The 16,591-nt window shown below is 23.8% G+C and overlaps 4 protein-coding genes across 4 annotated transcripts; 1 reads left to right on the top strand and 3 right to left on the bottom strand.

Moving 5' to 3' along the window:
- Window positions 1–5,624: 5,624 nt before the first annotated feature.
- Window positions 5,625–6,866, bottom strand: LOC122855729. Its single transcript, XM_044157292.1, has 3 exons — window positions 6,582–6,866; window positions 6,143–6,263; window positions 5,625–6,044 (listed from the first exon to the last, which is right to left on the bottom strand). Exons 1-3 carry the CDS (start codon window positions 6,777–6,779, stop codon window positions 5,977–5,979), a joined length of 387 nt encoding a protein of 128 aa, XP_044013227.1. The 5' UTR covers window positions 6,780–6,866; the 3' UTR covers window positions 5,625–5,976.
- A 250-nt stretch (window positions 6,867–7,116) lies between these two features.
- LOC122855728 (PR domain zinc finger protein 5-like) lies at window positions 7,117–11,446 on the bottom strand. The gene is made up of 6 exons (XM_044157291.1): window positions 9,754–11,446; window positions 9,225–9,675; window positions 8,897–9,145; window positions 8,289–8,813; window positions 7,845–7,999; window positions 7,117–7,773 (listed from the first exon to the last, which is right to left on the bottom strand). Exons 1-6 carry the CDS (start codon window positions 10,581–10,583, stop codon window positions 7,596–7,598), a joined length of 2,388 nt encoding a protein of 795 aa, XP_044013226.1. The 5' UTR covers window positions 10,584–11,446; the 3' UTR covers window positions 7,117–7,595.
- A 387-nt stretch (window positions 11,447–11,833) lies between these two features.
- On the top strand, window positions 11,834–14,608 carry LOC122855725 (probable glutamine--tRNA ligase). Its single transcript, XM_044157288.1, has 3 exons — window positions 11,834–12,201; window positions 12,273–14,423; window positions 14,506–14,608. The coding sequence occupies exons 1-3, from the start codon at window positions 12,091–12,093 to the stop codon at window positions 14,554–14,556; spliced, it is 2,313 nt and encodes a 770-aa protein (XP_044013223.1). The 5' UTR covers window positions 11,834–12,090; the 3' UTR covers window positions 14,557–14,608.
- Window positions 14,609–15,231: 623 nt separating this feature from the next.
- Window positions 15,232–16,434, bottom strand: LOC122855727 (parkin coregulated gene protein homolog). The gene is made up of 4 exons (XM_044157290.1): window positions 16,133–16,434; window positions 15,755–16,067; window positions 15,534–15,683; window positions 15,232–15,457 (listed from the first exon to the last, which is right to left on the bottom strand). The coding sequence occupies exons 1-4, from the start codon at window positions 16,232–16,234 to the stop codon at window positions 15,297–15,299; spliced, it is 726 nt and encodes a 241-aa protein (XP_044013225.1). The 5' UTR covers window positions 16,235–16,434; the 3' UTR covers window positions 15,232–15,296.
- Window positions 16,435–16,591: the final 157 nt, after the last annotated feature.

Genomic DNA, 16,591 nt, shown 5'->3' with positions numbered 1-16,591 from the left:
TGATTTAGCCATTGAAGTTCTCGAAAATTCACCAAAAATGAAGTTGCTTGTTGTTTTGGACACAAGTGTAACTGTTGAATTTATCAAAAGAGCAGCAAAAATATCGAAAATTCGAAAACAACTTTTGGTTTCAATTGTTACTCTCATAACTGATAAAAAACAATATGAATCGCCATATTTCAAATTAATTATTTGCTTAGCTAATGGTAAGTGCTGTTAATATGCTAGATTGATAGAAAAATTGATTTTTGAGTTTCAAATTCAACATGAAAGAACGGATGGATCTTTTTCACGTTCCAATCAGTTTGGCTTGATGTTGGTGCATGTATTCCAGACATTTTATTTATGGTTATAATTCAACAAATAATGGTCCCATAGTTAAACTTTATTTTTACCAACAGATAAATCTTTTATCAAAATAATGTCAAATAGCACAGTACACGATGACCAATTATAACCTCGTTGATAAATACATCATCAATTGTATTCCAGGGTAAAAATTTAGTTGTTTCAAGACAGGGTCATTGTTTTTTACCAATTATTTGTTTACCAACTGATTCTAAAAACAGCAGAAATTAAGTGTCTGTATACCAGTTACCACACAGCAGTTGGAAGAAACTATGGAAGAGGTCTACAAAAAGGGAATAAAACGATTTCTATTATTGTTTAATTTTATTATTATATAGACAATATTTAAATCCGTATTCCAAATTTTTTTAAAATACATTTCATAAATTTATACAGTTCAAGGTTCAAGTATTTTTTTTTTTTCTAAATAAATAATGATCATTAAATTAATAATAATAATAATTAAAATATTAATAAATGTTGTTCAAATTAAAAATTTATTCATTTTTTTTTTTTTTTACAATTATTTTGATTATTGTTTAAAAAAAATATAATTAAAAATTGAAAAATTTAATTTACATTTATTTTTGCAAATAAAAATGTGTAATTTTATCTTATGAAATTTCTATTGAGAATCAATAAACAATAGTTTAAAAATTCAAGATTATTTTAGAAATATTAAAAGTAAAAAAAAAAAAAAATATTTGTTTATTGAATCGTTAAAAATTAATTATATAGGTCAACTCGTTCACAGCTACTTTGAATTCGGGTAGTCTGTTGTTGTCGTACTTTATCTAAAAAAAAAAAACAAAATATAATTATAAATAATTTTCCATAAATTATTATTAAATATTAAAAATATTAAATAAATAATCAAATTAAATATTTGAGGCATATACTAAAACTTTCTTCATAGGCACAAAATTCTTTAACTCTTTGATATCTAGTTAAATTGTAATCGATCCAAATTTGGCAGGTTCACAAAACTTTGTTACTCTTTCATCACTGTCAGACTTGTATACCTAAAATAAAAAAATTATTCATATTAATATATAATACAAAAAATATTGCAATTGAAAAAAGAATAAATTAAACAAAACATTTCAAAAATTAAATTATTTGATAAATAGAAATGTAATAATAATAATAATTTATATAATTTTTTTTTTTGTCTTCTCAGATTAATATAATTAACAAGTACAATATAAAAAATATTTTAATAAATTGAAAATTAAACTTGGTCATTACTTAAATTTTTTTTTTCATTTGATTTATGTTTTTATTATTATTATTTTATTTTAAACAAATAATATTAATAAATTGGCATTAAAAGTATAAAATACAAATTAGCTGTATATATTAATAAAATTGTTTATAAATTATTTAATAATTATTTAAAATTACATATTTTTAAACAAAAATAAAAAATATATTTTTTTTTATATTTATAGTAATTTAGTGGTGTACTCGGATATCACGGTTCATCAATTTGTTTTTTAATAAGAAGAGTCATTGATGGGTTTAATTATTATAAATTTGTATCATAAATAATTATAAAATAATTATAAATAAATAGCTAGTGTTTGAATATTTTTTTTTGACGAAAGAGTCTCTACGATACATAAATCTCATGCAAGTTTGTGCAACACAAGTTCTTGCACGAAAAAATAGAACATGTTCCATACTGTTCCATACTTACATTGACTTACATTGTCTGTGAATGCATGTGAATGCAAGCTGATGCAAGCGTGGAGCGGCGTGGAGACATCGCTTTACAAAAATCTCGTACGTTCACACCGGTTAGTGCTTTGTCGTGCCAATATCAAACGTCAATTAATGCTATAATTTTTAGTTATGTTTTACTAAAAAACAAAGCTTAAAAATTTTTTATAATACACAATTGATATATTGAGATAAAAAAATATTAAAATAAAACGAAATTACAGTAAATATACCGATATTTTAACTTCATCAAATATGGAAGAGTCGGAATATTTCACTTTAAAAAAATATATGGTGCCACGTGAAATTTCAAAATTTTCATTCAACGAAAAAGATAATAAGGTTAGTCCAAAATACAACTGCAATAAAAACATGCATGTAGATTAATTATTGAATTATTGTTGTATAAATATATTCGTTATTATTTTTTAGATATACTATGAAAATCATGATCATTCAATAATTGATTGTATTAATGATGATTGTCTGGCTGAAATATTCATGTATGTGCCAGTATGTGAAAGACCTAAAATTGCATTGGGTATGTGATAAGAAAAATATCAATTAACTATTTATAAAAATAATTTAATTAAAATAATTAATATAATATTATTGTATAATTTATTTATTCTTTAGTATGTCAAAAATGGAGTAGAGTCCTTGATTTTTCTTGGGGTAATGTCAAAAAATTTCAACTAACTCACTGGGTACAACCTGGGAATTATCCAAATTGTTTGAAAAAATATCCAACATCCGATGGAAGATTAAGCTTTTTAAAATTACTGCTTAATAAATTTGGTCGTTATTTAACAGAGTTAGACTTGTCAGCGTATGGTTACAGTGACATAGTGCCAGTTATTAATGAATATTGTCCGAACCTCCTGAAACTTAAATTGAGATTCATAAAGGACAATCAAAAATTAAGTCATGATGCATTTTCATGTCTATCTAAGCTCAAAGTGTTAGAAGTTATATTTCAACATATGAAAAACAGCTTGAGGCTTCTTGATGTAATCCTTGCATTGGAATCCCTTGCTAATACATTGACTGACCTCATTCTGTGCTATTGGAAAAATTACTTGAATGATAAGTATGATTTACCAAAAGATGTAACCATTGATGTAAGTTAAACTTTATATCTAATATCTATTAGTAATATACATATTACAAAAAAAAAAAATTAAAAAGAAAATATTCTTTTTATTTTTCACATATATACTCATGAATAATTGTTTTTGTAGGTGCTTCGTCGACTAAAGGCTCTGAAAAGACTTGAAATTGGTAATATACGAATTTTTCCAGAGTTAGCAGACTATCTAAAGAATCTGAGAGATAAAGGCAAACTAAAATATTGTCATTATAATATTCACACTTATAATCTACATTATCACTACATAACTACATTGGATTTGAAGAATTACAAAATTTCAGATAATAGGGTGTATACTATTGCCAATACCATGAAGCGATTAACAAAATTCGTTGTTTGTTGTGAAGAGTTAACTAATGATGCTGTAGTAGCCATTTCAAAGATGAATAGGTTAACAAATCTTTTTTTTTCCGGCGTTAATGATAGCATTGATTCTTCATCAATCAAATTGCTTAAAAACTTGACTAAATTAATGTTACCACGCAGTAATAAAATTACTGATGATTTAGCCATGAAAGTTCTCGAAAACTCACCAAAGCTGAAGGCGCTTTTTCTTCTGTACACAAGTGTAACTGTTGAATTTATCAAAAAAGCAGCAAAAATATCAGAAATTCGAAAACAACCCTTGCTTACAGCTGTTTCTTTCTTAATTGATAAAAAACAATATGAATCGCCATATTTCAAATTTATTATTAGTTTGACTGATGATAGCTGGTATTAATATGGTATATATATAATACTAGATTGATAGAAACATTATTGATTTTTGAGTTTCAAATTCAACATGAAAGAACGGATGGATTTTTTTTACGTTCCAATACCGTTGGTACATGTATTCCAGACATTTTATTTCTGGTTATAATTCAACAAATAATGGTCCCAGTTAAACTTTATTTTTACCAACAGATAAATCTTTTATCAAAAATGTCAAATAGTATACAGTACACGTTGACCAATTATAACTTCGTTGATAAATACATCATCAATTGTATTTCGGGGTAAAAATTTACTTGTTTCAAAACAGGGTAATTGTTTTTTTATCGATTATTTGAATACCAACTGATTCTAAAAACAGCAGAAATTAAGTGTCTGTGTACCATTTATTTAAATCTATATTCTAAATTTTTTAAAAATACATCTCATAAATTTATACAGTTCAAGGACATTTAGTATTTTTTTTTTTTTTAGTAATAAATAATGATCATTAAATTAATAATAATAATAATTAAAATATTAATAAATTTTGTACTAAGTAAAAATTTATTCATTTTTGTTTTTACGCTTTTATTTAATGTCGCATTAACTGCCAGGGTTATTAGCGACGTATTTTGATTATTGTTAAAAAAAAAAAATATAATTAAAAATTGAAAAATTTAATTTACATTTATTTTTTTCAATAAAAATGTGTAATTTTATTTTATGAAATTTCTATTGAGAACCAATAAACAATAGTTAAAAAATTCAAGATTATTTTAGAAATATTAAAAGAAAAAAAAAAACAAAATATTTGTTTATTAAATCGTTAAAAATTAATTATATAGGTCAACTCGTTCACAGCTACTTTGGACTCGAATAGTCTGTTGTTGTCGTACTTTATCTAAAAAAAAAAAAACAAAATATAATTATAAATAATTTTCCATAAATTATTATTAAATATTAAAAATATTAAATAAATAATCAAATTAAATATTTAAGGCATACTAAAACTTTCTATATAGGCACAAAATTCTTTGACTCTTTGATATCTAGTTAAATTAATCCATTCAAATTTGGCAGGTTCATGAAACTCTGTTACTCTTTCATTACTGTCAGACTTGTATACCTAAAATAAAAAAATTATTTATATTAATATGTAATACAAAAAATATTGCATTAGAAAAAAGAGTAAATTAAACAAAACATTAAAAAAGTTAAATTGTTTGAAAAGACCAGTATAATTAGCTCGTATATAATATAAAAAGTATATTACGCCGGATTGAAGTCATCCAGATAATAAAAAAAAATAATATAAATTTAAAAAATATAATTTATAAATTACTTACACTAAGTATAATATTTTGACCCCATATCATGCGATCAAGATAGTATGCTGCTTTGCAATTTTTCCAAAATGAATCTCGTGAAAATTGTGATAATGTACAAAAACGGTCTTTCACAATTAATGTCTGATTATATTCAATTCTTTCACCATTGATAGTAATTATTACCACGGTAGTAACGAAAAAAATTAATAAATTCATGATTTTATTAGCTGAATTGAAAATTGAATATTATTTAAAATATTTATTTTTACTAATCAATAATCAATGCTTGACACGATTTTAAAGTCGACTTTGCACTTCCTAAGACACGTCAGTGAATGTATTTATTTTCAGAGTTATATTATTTATAAAAAATACACTAATTTGTTTTTAATTTTGCTACGAATTGAGTATCAAACTTTATTTTTTTATGCCAATTTGAGCGACAGGTTTTTTTTTTTTTTTTAAATTTGAATTTGTATTCTGTTTGCAATAGAAACATGGTAAATCTACATTTATTTTAATTTTAAAAAATTTAAATACTATATATAGATATTATATTTTTATTATTTTTAATATACAAACTTATAAAGTACTAAGCAAATAAAAATAAATTAGAAAGAAAATAATTGTCATAATCTTTATGACCTATTTTTTTTTTTTGTTCAACTTTCCATATATTAAAAAATGTGTAATATACTTGAAATTAAAAAAAAAATATATATATTTTAAAATTTAATTGTATACGTCAACTTGTTCACAGCTACTTTGGATTTGAAGAGTCTGTTGTTGTCGTACTTTTTCTAGAAAAAAAAAACATAATTATCAATAATTTGCCATAAATTATTTTTAAATATTAAAAATACTAAATAAATAATCAAATTAAATATTTTTGGCATACTGAAACTTTCTACATAAGCGCAAAATTCTTTAACTCTTTGATGTCTAGTTAAATTAATCGATTCATATACAGCAGGCTCATAAAATTCTGTTCCTCTTTTATCACCATCAGATTTGTATACCTAAAAAAATAGACAATTATTTATATTATTAGAATAGAAAAAAGAAAAACTAAAATAAATAAAAAAAAAATAAATTAATAATGAATTAAAAACTCAAAAAAGATCAATAAAATTACAGTGATGAAAATAAAAGTAACAAATTAAACTATGATAAATAAAATATACTAAAAATTATTTTATATTATTATATTATTTTTTCAGTAGGATAATAAACTGATTATAAAAAAAAATATATATTTGTCTAATTGAGGTCATCTAGACATTGAACTGTAGTTTATTTAAAAAAATAATAATAATTCGAGTTATAAATTTACTTACACTAAATCTTATTTCTTGACCTGTTACTACACAATCAAGATAATATACAGCTTCGCAATTTTTCCAAAATGAATCTCGTGAAAATTTCGATAATGTACAATTACGCTCTTTTACTATTAATGTCTGATTATATTCAATTCTTTTACCATTGATAGTAATCATTACCCCGGTAATAACATAAAAAATGAATAAATTCATAATTATTATTTATACTAATCAATCAATGCTTGACACGATTTTAAAGTCGACTTTGCACTTCCTAAGACACGTCAGTAAGTGTATTTAATTTACCAGAGTTTTATGATTTATAAAAAATACACTAATTTGTTTTTAATTTTGCTACGAATTGAGGATCAAACTTTATTATTTTATGCCAATTTGAGCGACAATTTTTTTATTTTAATTCAAACTTGGATATGTATTTTGTTTGCAAAAAATTACATGCTGCTACCAAATGATATAAAAATACAAAAAAAAAATTAAACAACCATGAAAAACAATGATAAAAAATAAAATAACAACAAGTCAAAAAAAATATTTAAATACTAGCTATTTATTTATAATTATTTATGATACAAATTTATAATAATTGAACCCATCAATGACTCATCTTATTAAATAACAAATTTTTTTTTTTTTTTTCTTTTTTACACTTCAAAACCGTGATATCCGAGTAAACCTCTAAATTACTAAGTATAAAAAAATATATTTTTTATTTTCATTTAAAAATATATAATTTTAAATTATTATTAAATAATTTATAAACAATTTTATAAATATACAGCTAATTTGTATTTTATACTTGCCAATTTATTAATACTATTTGTTTAAAATAAAATAAAAATAATAAAATAATAAATCAAATGAAAAAAAAAAAAAAAGAAAAACTGCTCATTTAATAGCCAAGTTTAATTTTCAATTTAAAATTACGAAAATTTAATTTAAAAAAAAAGAAAAAGAGAAAAAAAAATATACATATTTATGAACATTTTTAATAAATATGAAGACATTTAATTATTTTTCAGACTCATCAGGATGTTGTTCCTTAATATGATGTGAAAATGTATATTGTGTTGTAAAACGTTTTTTACAATAAGGACATTGATAAGGCATCACTGGATGTGCTGAACGTAAATGTGCAACAGCCAATTCACGAAGTACAAAAGGTGACTGACACACTCCACAACGATATCTAATTCAAAAAACAATTAATAATTAATTTACATCAAATAATAAATCTAATTAACTATTTAATTAACTTACCCATTTGCTGTTTTAATAAGAGTCCTTTTAATTGGTGCTGGTGGTTCTGGTTCTTCAATGACAATTTTCGGTTCAAGTAATAACGACGTACCTTGTGATAATTCTGGCACTATTTTTTTACTTTCTTCAGTTCCATTATTTATATTTTTTTTTGTCTGTAAATAAAAATTAAATTAGCAATTTAAAAATTCAAAAATAACTAAAAAGGAAAATATTGACTGATTTATTTCATTGTTATTTTAATTAATAGAAATAAATTATTTGCAATTTTTAGATTTAATAATTAATTTTACAGAATATTTATAATTTTCTTGATGATTATTATTTTGAATAACAGTTGAAAATTAAATTATTAATCCAGTCTATTGTTAAATAATAAATCATTGTTATTTTTTATTTTTTTTTTGTAAAAAATTAAATTAAAAATAAATGAATAATCATTACCTTTGATGGAGCATGAACTTTCATATGTGAATTTCTCGATTGTGAACTATTAAAACAAGCATCACACTTTGAACATCCATATTTTTTAAAATTTTGTTTTCTAATTTTTCTTTTAGCTGGTATTTTTTCAATTGTCAATAATGGACTACACTGATGTGTCATAAGTGAAAATTCTTTGAAAAATATTTTATTACACTTTGAACAATGATAAGTTTTATCAACAACATGAGTATTTTCATGTTTATTTTTATTATTAATTGCAAGTGTTTTATTATGTTTATGTGATACCTCATGTCTTTGTAATTGCCATTTTTCTTTAAAACTTTTTTTGCATATATAACAAAAGAAATTTTTAACTGTTATATTATCTGAATGAGTTTGTAAATGTGTTAACATTGTTGTATGATCATTAAACCATTGTTGGCATATACCACATCGTGCAACATTTTTCAATGAATTTGAATTATTATTTTGTTTTTTAGCTGGTGATTGATTGTCTGTTAAAAGATCATCATTGTCAATTGTCTAAAAAACAAATTAAATTAAATATAAATTATTAAATTTCATTAATTGTTGTTTTTTGTTTATTTATATTTTTATTTTATTACCTCGGAATATTTTCTACGACGATTTCCTGTCATTTTAGCTTCACGAGCTTCTCTTTCAGCATTTAATGCTTCTTCTTGTTCAACACTTGTCATAACAGGTGATGATGACTGCTGATTATTATGCTCACTAAGTCTATGTGTTTCTAAACGTATCAATAAACCAAATGATCTACCACACTCTTCACATTTATGTTTTTTTGGCTCATGTGTACGTAAATGATTTGATAGTGCACTCTGTTGTGTACATGTCTATAAAAGTATTCATAAAAAACAAATTATTATCTTCATATTTAATTATTGAAATAGCAAACACAAAATAAAAAATTACCTTTCCACAAGTTGGACAAGTTAGAGACTTAATACTTTTAATAAATTCTTCTTTTTTTTTACCATCATCATCATCAATAGCAAAGCCATTATTTATGTCATTATTTAAAATTGATGTATCAGAATTATGAAGTTCCACATGACTTTTATAATCATCAGTATTTGTAAAAAATCTATTACATATTTGGCACCATGTACTTGTACCAAGTTCAAGTGAACAACCAACATGATCACGTATACGATGATGTCTAAGCATTTCCCAACTAACAAACTCACGATCACATTGATGGCATTCTTTAACTGTCTCATCAAAATCAAGTGTTATTTTTAAATGATTTGTGCCTTCATGTTTAGCTAATTCTTCAACACTTTTAAATACTTGTGTACATTTACCACATGTATAACTACGAGGACAATTTTGATGCATATGTTTTATCAATGCTTCTTTTGTTCTACAATGAAATAAATACAAAAAATTAATTATCAAGTTTGTTAAATTAGTGTGATATTAAAATTAAAATTATACATACTTGAAATAACTATTACAAGGTAAACACCACCATTTAGATGTTAATTTTTTCTTGGATAATTCTTGACAATTATTAACTGATAAATTTCCAGTCAATGCTTGTTTAAGTATACTTGTTTTTTTTTCAGCATCAATTGTTTTGTTTCCATTTAAATTAACATCAGTTAATAAATCATCATCATCATAATTATTTTCATTGTTAAAATCATCATCATCATCATCTTCAGTAAGTGCCATACCTTGATTATTTACTCCTGGCTCTTCTTTGATTTGTACATCACATGTTAAATCAACAAATGATTTGTTTTTTTTATTTTCAACATCATTATCATCTTCTTCATCATCTTCACCATCTTCTTCAGCAACACTTGCTTTATCATTATTAACAATTGTATTAATACTTAATTCATCTTGTAATTTATTATCAATCTTTGTATTTGATGTTATTGGCAATGGTACTAGTGGTGGTAATGGTGCACGTGATTTATTTGTACATAAATTAACTTTACATGGATCCACAGAATTATTCATTGCATCCAAAAATATATTAACTGTTTTAATATCTTTATTTGATAATAATTTACAATGCATTTTTTTATATATATCTAAACAATATTCACGAAATTCATAAATATCATCAAGACGTGCTGCACAAAATTGACATATATTTTTTGGTAATGGATCTGTTTTGTATACTAAAACTGGTAAACATAAACGTAATTTATTTGCAATTTTACGTTTTTTACCTTCATCACCAAATATTTTTAACATGTCTAATTTATTTTCAGCACAAAGCCTACATGTATTTTTCCACTCACTTTCCAACGACATTTTTAATTATAATATTCTTATCTAGATGTTGTTATCAATTTATTTTTATTTTTTTTGAATATTATTTATTTATATTTTCATTATTATTAATTTATTCAATCAAAATACCTATAAATAAAAAGTAGATTTTTTGGAGTAAATATTACATTATTACTTGGCTATTAATTTGAGTAAAAAAATGTGTAGGCATACATAATAAAAACTTTTGTCTAACACTGATTGTCATCATTGATTATATCAAGGTATACCGAAAATGGTAAATTTTATAAAATGAGGTTAACTAATATAATCGTATCACCAGTTGTACATACATTGAAAAAGATTATTATACAGATATGATGATTTTTTAAATGTTATTTTATTGACATTGTAACAAGACACTTTTCGTCATTACTCACATATTATATTGTCACAATCAAACAACAATACAATCACTTAGTAACAATCAAAATTTATTGTATTATGTCTTGTTATAATTATTTTTATAAATAATTAACTAATTTATTGTTTTTAAATAATAATAGTTACTATTATTATTGCTATTTTATTATCAACCTACATTTATAAATTGATAAAAAAATATACACAACTTTCACTTGGTACCACCTCTTTTTCTCTCTTCATCATTGTCATCATCGTCATCTAGATAAGAGATCAACCCAGATATGTGTATACCAGTGTATACCTGGGGACACAACAAATACATACAAACAGATAACAATAGATAATATAATAGCTTTGAATTTTACTCTCTTCTTTTTTTATTTTTTTTTTTTTTAAATGGCGTTTGTTATTATTTTGGCGGTTTGATTGAGATTATTGTTCAATAATATTATCTAAAAATTATGCTTTGATATTATTGCTCAATACTTTGACTTGCTATGACTCAATAAATTATAAAAAATTAATAATTTTAATTAATTTATTTAAATAAAAAAAAGACGGAAAACAGGATAATTTTTTTAATTAATAATTATTATCATTATTGTTAATTTAATTGTTGGATTTTTAATTTAATAAAATTTATTCTACACGTGGATTGTTGAGATAATAATTTTTTTATAAATTAGCTTAATTAAATTAAATAAAATATATAAAATAATTTAAATAATTTTGAGATTAGGAATTCGTATTTTTTTCGAAATCTTAAAGTTAATTATCATTATACTATTTGGAGTAATTTTTTTTTGTCAATTTTGGAGCATTTTTTTTTTTTTTCTCCACGCTGTCAGATAAGAATAGATAAATTAGATAATTTAACACACACAGATATAAAGTTGTGTAGGTATATATTAATACACAAACACAGCTGTATTAAAACGCCGGCATTTTATACATTTTTATAATTTTACATCATACATTGTTATTTCACTTGGTTTCACTGTAAAAACAAAATTAAAAAAAACTTGTTGCGTGGACAGTTTGATTAACCTGAGATTACTCAAAATTTGATTGTTAAAAAAAAAAAAAAATAACATACGGTGTTGAATTAAAATCGCCAACAATCATGGGGGATGATATAAAATTATTTATGTCAATTGGTTTGAGTGAACAAAAAGCCAAGGAGACATTAAAAAATGTTCAGGTTACAAAAAATCTAAAATCAGCAATTACAGCTGTAAGTAAAATATAAATAATAAAATTAACATTATAATAATTATCATATTAATATAATTAATAATTTTTTAGGCAAATAAAAATGATGGTGAAATATCACAAGAAACCGGTATTCTATTGTACCACTTGGCATCAAAAATAAAACAACAAATATTGGATAAAATAGAACTCATTGTTGATTATATTGTTGCAAAAAAATTGGACAGTACATTACGTGTTGATGCAGCATTAAATTATTTGCTAACTAATGTTAATAAAACAATAAATATTCAAGAATTTGAAGAATCATGTGGTGTTGGTGTAATAGTAACACCAGAAGAAATTGAAAATGCCATTGAAAAATTAATAAGCAAAAATAAAAATGAAATAATTGAAAAACGATACAGATTTAATGCTGGACCATTGATGCAAGAAGTACGTACATTACTTAAATGGGCTGATGGTAAAGCAATTAAAAATGAAGTTGATTTACAAATATTTGATTTACTTGGTGCTAAAACAGATGCTGATCTTGCACCATTACCAAAAATAATAAAAGAAAAAAAACCTAAAAAAGATGATAATAAAAATAATGAAAAATTAAATGATAATAAAGATGTAACACCAATAACAATGAATGAATTAATGAAATCAGTTAATTTTCATAAACCTGGTGAAAATTATAAAACTGAGGGTTATGTTGTTACTGATAATACACATAAATTACTTGAACAACATTTAAAAGCAACACGTGGTCTTGTTAGAACAAGATTTCCACCAGAACCAAATGGTATACTTCATATTGGACATGCAAAAGCAATAAATATTAATTTTGGTTATGCATCAGCAAATGGTGGTTTATGTTTTCTTCGTTATGATGATACAAATCCAGAAAAAGAAGAAGAAAAATTTTTTGTTGGTATACGTGATATGGTTGAATGGCTTGGTTATAAACCATCAAAAATAACTCATTCATCAGATAATTTTCAACAATTATATGAATGGGCTGTGATGTTAATTGAAAAAGGTCATGCATATGTTTGTCATCAAAAAAGTGAAGAAATGAAAGGTTTTAATCCACCACCAAGTCCATGGCGTAATAGACCAGTTGCTGAGAGTCTTCAATTATTTGAAGATATGAAAAATGGTATGTTAGATGAGGGTGAAGCAACATTACGTATGAAATTAACACTTGAAGAGGGTAAACAAGATCCAGTTGCATATAGAATTAAATATGCACCACATCATCGTACTGGTAATCAATGGTGTATTTATCCAACTTATGATTTTACACATTGTCTTTGTGATAGTATTGAAAATATAACACATTCATTATGTACTAAAGAATTTCAATCACGTAGATCATCATATTATTGGTTGTGTAATACATTGGATTTATATTGTCCAGTACAATGGGAATATGGTAGATTAAATGTTAGCTATACAGTTGTATCAAAAAGAAAAATTGGTAAATTAATTGAAGAACATATTGTTGCTGATTGGGATGATCCAAGATTATTTACATTAACAGCATTACGTAGACGTGGTTTTCCAGCTGAGGCTATTAATAATTTTTGTGCACAAATGGGTGTTACTGGTGCACAAGCAACAGTTGATCCAGCTGTACTTGAAGCTGCTGTTAGAGATGTTCTTAATATTAAAGCACCAAGACATATGGTTGTTATTGATCCACTCAAAGTTACAATTACAAATTATCAAGATAATTTAAAAAATATTAATGTTGCTGATTTTCCAAATGAAACAACAAAAGGACAACATACTATTGCATTTGATGAAATTGTTTATATTGATGCATCTGATTTTAAAGAAACTGAAGAAAAAGGATATAGACGTTTGACATTTAAACAACCAGTTGGATTAAAGTATGCTGGTGTTGTTTTACATTTACAAAAAATTGAAAAAGATGCTAGTGGTAAAGTAACTGGTTTAGTTGTTAGACAAGAACCAGTTAATGATCAAAATAAACCAAAAGCATTTATTCATTGGGTTGCTAAACCAAAGGTAGCATCAATAAGATTATATGACAAATTATTTAAACATAAAAATCCAGAAGATATTAATGAAGTACCAAATGGTTATTTGAGTGATATTAATATTAATAGTAAAAAAGAAGTTGTTGGATATGTTGATGCTAGTTTGATTAATATTGCAAAACCATTTACACAATTTCAATTTGAAAGAATTGGATTCTTTTCTGTTGATCCTGATTCACGTCCAGACAGGGTAAAAATATTTTTATTCATTTATTTTTTTTCATATATTTTTTAATATAAATTGTTAACTGTTATTTTATTTGATATTTCAGCTGGTGTTTAATCGTACTGTTGGACTCAAGGAAGACTCTGGAAAAGCATAATAATTAGTAATCATGAAAATGTAATTTTTTTGTGTTGTTTTTTTTTTTTTTTTTTTTCAATAAATACTTGTTGATTAAAATACAAGTTGAATTTTTTATTTTAAAACGTTTATTGCTTTATTCGTTGTTGTTATTATTATTATTACTATTATTATTATTTCGCATATAATAATAATGATATTACGAGGAAATAAAAGAGTTACTTATTTTATCGCTAGTATTCGCATGATTTTCGCGAGCGTTTATTATCAAGTGAATGAATATAAACCCGCGTAAAAGCAGTCTCGGTACACAGAAATCTTCTGAAGAATTCAGAAAGTTTCAAAGAGTTTCAGAAAGTCTCTGGAATTATGAGAAGATTCCCGAATTAAAAATAGTTCGAACGATTCGGGAATCTTTAAAAAATTCGAGAGACTCTCAGAAAGTTTTCGAAACTTTTGGAACACTTCGGAAGATTTCCTAACAAAAAAACCATTAATTAATTCAAATATAAATAAATTTACTAATTAAATAAATTAGCTGGATAATAATTTATAGCCAAATTGTTCTCAGTAACATTTATAACAATTACACTTACCTTGAAATAATTTACAATTTTAATTTAAATAAATTATACATTAATAGAGAGAAAAACATTTACTAATCGTTAATTTGTTAATTTATTTTTGCCTTCTTTTAATTAAATATTTTAATAACAATTAATTTTGATTAATATACATGTTATTTATGTATTAATTTTTTTAATTCATCATGCAAGATTCATAAGTTGGTACCATATATTTAATATTAATAAATGCATCTTCACCTCCATATTTTTCCAACACCTCCAGAGTGTCTTGAATCAAATCAGCTGGATTTTCTCCTTTAACTTGTGAATAATCTATGCCCTCACCCAAATTGACTTAAAAAAAAAACCAAAAACCATCAATGAATCCATAAAATGTAATATACATAAATATAAATTTAATTATACAAACCATTTCTATTTTTTAATAAATTTAAAATTGGTAAAATTTGACGAAAATAAGGAACAAGTGATTCACCAACACAATCAGCTGATTTTACAAGTCTTTGAAGTGTTCTCATTGTTGTACAAATAATTTCTGGTATTTTAGTATTTAATGCATCTATTTAAAAATAAAAAAAAAATAATTTAATAATTAAAATAAATTGAAAAAAAAAAATATATAATATTAACTTTTAATTGGAATAATTAATTGTGGTACAACTGGAAGTATTTTTGGACCACCACGTGAAAGCATATCAGATATACCCTGTTCAACAAGATATTTATATGGTGATTCTGTTTCAGTTAGACCATCAAAAAACATTGGAAGATAATGATGAAAATCTAAATCTTCAATTGGTACTTTCCATGTTATTGGTGCATCATCACTTTTAATTGATATTGGAAATATACCACGTTCATAAAATTTACGAAAATTTGATGGTTTTGGTGGTACTGGTTTGTATAAACCACATCTTGGTGGTTTAGCAACAATAGTATTTTCCTAACAACAAAAATTAATTAATATTTATTTAAAAAAAATACTAATATTAATTTATAATTTTATACCTGAAGTGCTTGAATTGTAAATGCCGGTACAACACGAGGAGCTTTTTTATATTTTGGATTATTTTTTCTAATTTCAGCCCAAAATTCACTTTGATTTACCATTTCGTTATATTAAAAAATTTATCAATTTATTAAATATAATTATTTTGTAAAATTAAAAAAATTAAAAAACACAAAATTATACATTCGTAGTAATTTTTTTTTTTTCTTATCAAAAAAATATTTTTTTACTTGTAAAATGAATAAAGCAATTTATAAACAGCTAAAAGGTACATGTTTCAAAATGGTTAAGATACTGATTAACCAAGTAAATACTGAATCATTGAATTTATAGGTCAAAAAAATAAAAAAAAATAAATAACAAAAAAACCATGGTTACAAATAACAATGCAGTAACTTGTCAGTTCATTCAAAAATAAATTAACCATATTGATGTTAAAATATATTTTCTATTTTTGT

This window comes from Aphidius gifuensis, linkage group LG4 (assembly GCF_014905175.1).
Source record: "Aphidius gifuensis isolate YNYX2018 linkage group LG4, ASM1490517v1, whole genome shotgun sequence".
Lineage (NCBI taxonomy): Eukaryota > Metazoa > Arthropoda > Insecta > Hymenoptera > Braconidae > Aphidius > Aphidius gifuensis.
The sequence above is the reverse complement of the archived record's forward strand: the minus strand, read 5'-3'. Positions and strand labels throughout refer to the sequence as shown.